The 8,233-nt window shown below is 34.0% G+C and overlaps 1 protein-coding gene across 1 annotated transcript in view; it reads left to right on the plus strand.

Annotated features, from left to right (window-relative positions):
- Positions 1–7,133, plus strand: part of LOC149805168 (RAC serine/threonine-protein kinase-like) — a 119,916-nt gene extending 112,783 nt beyond the window's left edge. Inside the window, exon 11 of the mRNA XM_089947978.1 lies at positions 527–7,133. Within this exon, the coding sequence (XP_089804104.1) occupies positions 527–772 (246 nt within the window). The 3' untranslated portion in view covers positions 773–7,133. The remainder of the gene's footprint in view (positions 1–526) is intronic.
- The last annotated feature ends 1,100 nt before the right edge of the window (positions 7,134–8,233 follow it).

Genomic DNA, 8,233 nt, shown 5'->3' on the forward strand with positions numbered 1-8,233 from the left:
TAGGTTTTGTTGTTAGTTCCACTGCAATAATTTTCATTATGTCAGGTCAGCCACTTCAGTTTATCAAAATCAGGATGTGGGAATTTACAATATATTTGATTACCAATGCGGTAAAGTGACACCATTGGATACTCTGCATTGCCATGTGTGTCACTTAAATGAGAACTTAATAAAAATGATATCCTTTATGAAGATCACAAGTACAAGACCTGTTTGTTTGAGTATGAATTACCCTTTTACCTTTAAAGCTGTTTATGTCAGTTTGATAAACCTTGAAATGTGTTATCTCTAAGGGCATAAACATTGCACTGTCAATGGCAAGGATGCATGTAAATATTCTTTCTTTGAGTAGGTTTTTATTTTTAACCCTGATATGTATCATTATAATGAATTATTACACTATAAAGTGCAGCAGATGAAAGCATTGGAGTTTGATTTGAAGAATTTATGAATGAAACAAGATTCGCAACAGTTGTAACATAACACTAGGAAGCCCTAACGGCTATAACCTGTGCTTATTTTTCAGATTCCACCCCCTTGGAAGCCCGATGTGAAGAATTCATGGGACACAAAGTACATCCCTGATGAGTTTGCCAAGGAGACATTAGCTCTTTCTCCACCAAACGACCGAATGGGCACACATGGACATTTGGACTCCATTAGTGAGGATGCAGAATTGCCTTACTTTGAAGCATTCTCGTACCATGGAGGTAGTCGTGACAGCTTTGGGAGCTACTTCAGCACTTCAGCAGCACCGGATGAAACATTTTAACTGCACAGACTCAGTTGTCTGACTCAAAATTTTCTGAGACCTATAAATGCATGTTGTTAAATTAACTTGTCTGTATAATGCACCCACTGGACTACTTTAAACTGTCCATTATTAGTGGGTGATGTACAGGTGGATATCCATTATTTAATGGATAAATGGGACATTTTAAACCAGGACTGGATATCAAACAGCTCTTGAGCTTGTGATTTTGTACCAATCAGATGAGTTTACTTATGCAACATTCATTTTGATTGGTTGGGAACAGAACTCAGAGTTTAATGATTACCAGACCTTACTTCTATACATGTGTACAGCTTGAGATTTTGTACCATTCAGATAAGTTTACTTATGCAACATTCATTTTGATTGGTTCATAACAGAGCTCAGAGTGTAATGAACACCAGACTGTACTTCTATATGTGTCTACAGATTACTGCGGTCAGCTGATGACCACTAATGAAGGTTTGACTGCATGTCTTATCAGAAAGGTCCACAAACAATGATGACCACTTACAATTTTATTTGAAGGTAATGCTGCTACGGACTATCACGTATATAAAAAGTTATATGTTAATATACAAATTTTATTGTATTTAGCAGTACAAGACTTGACATAATAGAACTAGTTTGTCAGTGTTTACAATTAAATTCTACTTTATATGTCTAACATTTCAAAAAGGACATTCCAGGGGGAAACAAAGTGTTCCTTGAAATGCATTGTCTTGTAAAATAATTTTAAAATGATATTGTATTACATAGCATAATGCAAAGAGTTAATAATATACACACTTGTAAGTCCAGTCCAGTTGTAAACAGATTATGATCTGCCTGCACATTATGCAGTGGCAGGTCTGGGTATTTGCAGTTTGCACTTGGATCCAACTTGTAAGGGTGTAATCATCACATGTTATAACACTGTTCTCCAGATCCAATGACAATGCTGCTGTCAGTGTACCTCTTTCCATTTTCACATTTGTTTGGAAGCAGAGTTACTAATATTGCCCATTTCCAACACATTCAAAGCAACATTATTATCTGCATTAGTTCATGTCTTTATCATCCTCCCTTACCAAGGGATGAATTACAAGCATAAATTTATGAAAATATATTTATACAAATTTATATAAAGTTTGTGCCATACACCATAGCATTGTTGTGGTGCCCTCTGTGCAAACGTTCAATATAGTGATTGCTTTGGCATCCATGCGCATGTATGGCTATCTATACCCTAAATTAATCTCAATGTTAAATTTTCTTGCTAAAAGAATGCCCTCATTGGAGGGCTTGACATGCATGCCATGGCCAGTATCTTTTTGACACAATGATTGAATTGTTTGCTACATTGTTCAAAATGAAAATGTTTAAAAACTATTGCAGTATGTAATAATTTAGTTTTAATATTTATTACTTGTATATTAAACTCAGCCTTTTGTATATTATAATGCCTGTAGCTGTGGTTTAATTCTCTTGATGAAGCTAATCATTAGGTACGCATTAAGAACCAAATTGCATTAATGTCAAAAAAATTTTTAGCATTGTTTAAGTGAAGGAATTTTGTACATAGTTAAGTATGCATTAATAACACCAGAATAATTTTACTTCACTACAGAATGTACTGAAAATTAATTTGCTGACTGCTGTTTACACGAACACCTCCAGTATCAGATACATACTCTGTATAATAATACATATTATTAATAGAGTATTAACAAACAGAAGACAAAGCCAAAAATGTATTAGTCTGGGATGTACAGGTAAATGTCCATTATTCAGTGGATGAAAAGGACATTTTAAACCAGGCCTGGATATCATACTGCTTTTGAGATTTTGTACTAAACTAGTGTCAGAGAACTCACAAATGCAGTATACTTTTTGATATGCTGAGAAAAAAGCTCGAGCTCAAAGTTGAATTACCAAATCTTACTTCTTTACATGTATACAGGTCGCAGCTGTCAGATGATGACCTCTAATGAAAATAATTATATTATTATAATTAGCTACAAAACTTGATTTAATGAAGATATTTTGTACATAACTGGTAAGAAACAATAACACAGGAACAATTTGTATTCTTCACTATGCATTGTTTCCATTTTTATGCTTATTCCCTACTTTAGACTGATCATTATGGTAAATATTTATGTCCGATGAGCATTGTTTCCATTTGCAGCTTACTCCATACTTTACATTGATCATTGGTCCACCTCAGGTAAATTTGCATGCCACAATCTGCTTAAATTAATGCACCCACTCATTTAAATATAAGCAACTATCTATCTTTGATTTTGAATTCAATCAAAGGTTAAGGTACCTGTGACTGAAGAACAAAATTGGTTTCTATGCAGTAACTCAAGGTCACCACCATCTGCAATTACCAAACTTTATAGGTGGCTTGCATTTGGATAAGGAAGAACTTGGCTGATACTTGGGTAAAAGTCATTGGATTGGAAGAATAAAAATGGTTTCTACAGAATAACACGGGTTCTACTGCAAATATCAGATGCATGTGCAGCCTACAACCAGAAGGCCATGTCCAGCCCATGACCTGGTTCTGTCAGGTTACATTTACATCATATGGGTACATTGAAATATCACTATCCAGCCTGTGCCCTGGAGAAAGTTGCACATGCCTGTAACACCCAAATCAAACATCTGGAATATTTTTTCACATGGGTTAAGGAGGAAACCTATCAATTTTGGAGTCAAAAAGTCAAAGGCCAAGGTCACTGACCAAAAGGAGAAGAATGGTTTCTACACAGTAAAACATTAGTTATGCACCACAGGTCTGAACCAAACTTGTGAATGACTTAAACCTGTGGTAAAGAATAAGCCTATCAACTCTTAGAATAAAAGGCTGATGGTCAGGGCCAATATGACTGAAAGATGGCAAGTTGTGAAAGCAAACAAAATATCATTTATCTTGATAGAGTACAAATACAAGGAAGTTAAACATAATATGCCAAAAGATATCAAAGAAAGACAAAATTCAGAACAAAACATAACATGAGCATGCAGTCATAATGCCAATTCAGCACTTTACAATTCTACTGAAGACATGTTTATGTGGGAAAATGACATCATCTCAAGTTATTTTTAGAGTTCTCATAGCCTGAAGGATGCTATCTATTTTTGTCTTGAGTGAACCAAATGTTTAAGTACATGCACAAAAATGTAATTAGAACAAGATACTTTAGCTATTGAGGTCTTAAATATGATAATAGTCCACCTATTATCATATGTTTGATGTGTCTATTAAGCAGTATATGATAATAAAGGTGTTTTTAAAATAATTTTAGTATATCAGGTCAGTGAACATTTAAAGACAGAAACAAACAACACATCATTTTTATTCATCCCAGAAACTAAACATATCCTATGCTAGATATAATGCAATCATACAAGTGATAGTCGTTCTGCAAGCATGGACGCAGGTATTTTGTAGTTTATGTGATACATCGTGATACATAATGTCAAAAACAGATATAATATTACATAGCATAATGCGACATGGCTGATGATATACACCTCTTTTGCAAATGTGTCAGTATATTATATTTTTTTTGAATGCTCAAAGAATAATTTAAGTTTCTGCTGCAAATTGTATATACTGTAGAGTGGGAATTGTCAGCAGCAGAGAGATATCATTTTAACAGTATTAGAGATCACAAAGGAAACCTGGTTAAAATACATTGTTGGATGAAATTCAGTTGTAAATAAATTAGTTACCAATGACCTAGGCATTGTGGTTTAAGATTTTCCCCCCAAATTATCAAAATTTACATGATTTCTATAATTTTATGTGATCAGCAATAGCGTTTTATGTTTTATTGAAATGGGTTCCTTTCAATGAGTTGGTGACAATTGTCATGAACAAAATTATATTTTTCTGTCAAATTACAAATGAGTATTGCAGAAAGGCCTATCTATATTGTCTATTGAGTTTTAATCACTGTCACCGACCTTTTCTTTCATGTAAATTATTCTTTATTACTTACTTTTGATATACCATCTATTCTACACATGTACAGATGAGATAGATGTGCACATATAGACTGTCCTAACTTATTCTATTACAGAATGTTACAAGTCATTACATATCTTTTTAAATCTAGAATATATTCGTTTTGCATGTACTAACTTGTTACTGAACAAAAATATTCTGCTTTTTTTAGTCACGCATGTATCATCAAAAATCAAAAAAAGCCAAATCAACCTTTATTTATTCCTAGTTGAATTCTATTGGCAAAATTCACATGCAAGAAGCTTTCAGTTGAAAATTTTAGTCTGAAGATCCCATGACTGGATGCACCTTGCACTTTCCTGCATGCATACAAATGTCTCATTTTTTTCTGATGGTTTCACTGTTGTGGCATTGGGGACATTCAGCTTTTGTTGTTGTTGTTGTGGGGTTTAACGCCATTTTTCAGCACACGATAGGCTATACATGGTGGCCAGTATTAATGGTGGAGGAAGAACCTGGGAAAACCCTGGAAAGAACCACCAACCCACGAGAAGCTACTGGCAAGCTTTCTCACATACCCACATTGGCTGAATCCGAGACTCGAACCACCGCAGACAGAGGTGACATGGTAGTGATCCGTAATGGAGAGCGCTTTAGACCACTCGGCCACTCGGGGCCCCAGCTTTTGTATTTAGCTCAATGTCTCCAACAATTGCATTTACAGTCATAAAACAAAATGACAGTTCATCTTGGAGGTACTGCCCATCATAGGCAGATGGAGGTCAGAGGGACCTAGTTTTCGTGCTCCAGGGATTTTGGTGGGTATTTGAAATATGCCTCAGCAGAGCATGTTGTAGACATGAAGTCAACAGAATTTTTGTTGAGACTGACCGACCATATTTAACTAGATACAATCTGCATAACACAAAAGCCATATTTGCACAAAGTGTTGAAAGATCTGGGTCTATACTGTTCATTCTATTACAAATTACAAGTGAACAGCTAAGACATTCGTCCAAAGGCACATCAGGGTCAAGTTTATAGTATGTTGCACAGTATACCCTAGTAAGTAAGGTATTGTCAGATTTGTGTTATTTTCTTGTTTTTCTTTTTTTAATTGTTTTTTTAATTTTATGACCCTGCATTGAATATGGCCTGGGGTGTACAGTCATGTTCATCCATTTTATAGTATTTCCCTCTGTTCATCCAATATTGTGTTATGTACAAATCAATCTTGCGTTGAAACTTTGATGTTGTGATAGTGACATATAGATGAGCATGTTAAATGCAAGTTTCAAGAATTAAGTCTTAGGAGCAGTTCTTCCTATGGAGAAAGTGCTGTTGGCAGAAATATACATTTTAAATAAACTTTCTATGATTGATCAGTGATTAGATTTTAACGCATCATGTATTTCTCTACATATTTCAGCCAATATTTTGTCACCGATTTGACCACTCGTCAGACAAAACTCAAACTCAAACCTATCTCTTTGTTATAAGAAATTTTGTACAGTCTGTGTCATTGATAAAATATCCTCCAAGAGTGGGGGCCAGCAAAATGATTTTTTTGTTGAAAAACAAATGTTGATTTAACAAGATATCTTGCTTTAGATTTACATGTACATAGAATTGGTTAAAAACTAGCAACATCCCATTTCATGTTCATAATTTTAAATGAATTAAAAAAACTGTAAGAAAGCTCAGTATACAGTGTATTTTAAATGAAATCTCACTGACCTTTTGAGTAGATGTGCTTTTTTGGCATCTTTAGAGACTAATTGTTTTTATTCTAATCCAGTAATCACCCCTCCCACACCTAATTGCCTCAGAATCTTCCATTATTAGATCTAAATTTGCATTAGATGCTCATCCCCTCTACAGGTTACTGCTGAGAAGAAAAGGGGGCTTAATAGTACTTGTACTATTCTTATTGTCTCATTAACAGCCTTGCATACAGTTTGGGTTTTAGTAGACTTTTTCATGACATCCTGTTTTGAATGGTGGCGAATGATCTAACTATGCAAGTTCCAAGTAAATAATAGAAATATAGTTTTAGATTGAAAATGCTTGAAATTTCGTGAAACATGATTTGTAGATCACAAAAAGGTAATGACTTAAGATCAATTTCAATGTCAGTTATACTGTTCTCAATTTCTACCTGAGCATTGGTACATCCAGTAATAGCCCACCACACTCTTCAGAATTGTACTGTACTCAATCAATTGCCTGGCTGATTATAATTGTTACAGCAGCTGTATTTGACAGTAGTGATATATAATATCTTGTTCTTGTACTATATGTAATGTTAAAATGTGTAATGTCTTAACTTTTAGTCTGTTATACCTCAGTGGCACAAGTTGTTTGGACTGTAAAATTAAATTAAAAATGGTTGCAATGTAAGACTGTCTTTCTGTTTTTTGTTATGCATGATAAAATACACATTTCTCATTGGCAAGTTAATATCAAATATACAGCAAAATACTTCCCATACCCCAGAGATGCTTTTGTGTCCACAAAGTTCAAATAAGACACAAGGACATGTACTACTTTCTTGATGACATTGTTGTTAATGTTCTGGGTTATTCTTTTTTTTCTCTAATAGAAATTAAGATTTAAGTATTGTTGCATGTACAGTCACATGGGTACATGAATCTCCAAAAGTAATTAGTGCTAGCCATATCTGTTCTGTGACCCACTTTTCACATTCTAGCATGCTTAAGGCATTTGTTTTTCTAGCCTATATCCCTGATAATGTACCATGTAGAGCTTTCAAAGACATAAAGACTGATGTTCACACTTTAAACAATAGGCCAGTGTGACCTAATTTGCTGTCTTCACTTAATTTGTAATGTTTTTAGCCTACCTAGCCATAACCAAGTAAGTTTATGGTATGACCCTCTGGACTGCATTGGCCTTCATATACTTTCCATCAACAATTCCTTGTTATCATTCTGGAGCCCTTATTTCTAATCCAATTTCAGTCAACTTGGAATGTGGATTTATATCACCAAATCTCAGTGTTGTGTTTATTTGATTTAATTTAACTGTCTGTTTATAAGTTTTAAATTTTTTAATTATTAATTTTATTACATGTCAATGTAATGTATTTTTGTTTACTAGGAATTTGGTATTTTCCCAATACCAAATAATGGAAACACCGTTTCTAACTTAGACTTAGTTCATGACCTGGGTTCAGAAATCAGAGACAAGAAAACAACATTTTATTTTATTTTATTCTTGGAGTAAAATGTTGGTTTTTATCAAGGTCATGTACATTATTTTTGTATGTAAACAACCTCTATTTAGTAGTCTGGTTTTATACCAATGTCTATAGAGATATTTCTCAGTTTGGCTTTTTCTCTACACTGGAAAGCATCTTTGTGGCAGTTTGGAGTTATATTTTAGTTTTTATTCAAATTATTTGGATTCAAAAAGATTAATTCTTTTTCCTGGAAATATTTGAGTGCCCTTACAGAATTCTTGCACAAAGCCATTTCATT

The sequence above is a fragment of the Sinohyriopsis cumingii genome, chromosome 2 (assembly GCF_028554795.1).
Source record: "Sinohyriopsis cumingii isolate HCF-2022 chromosome 2, ASM2855479v2, whole genome shotgun sequence".
Taxonomy (NCBI): Eukaryota; Metazoa; Mollusca; class Bivalvia; order Unionida; family Unionidae; genus Sinohyriopsis; species Sinohyriopsis cumingii.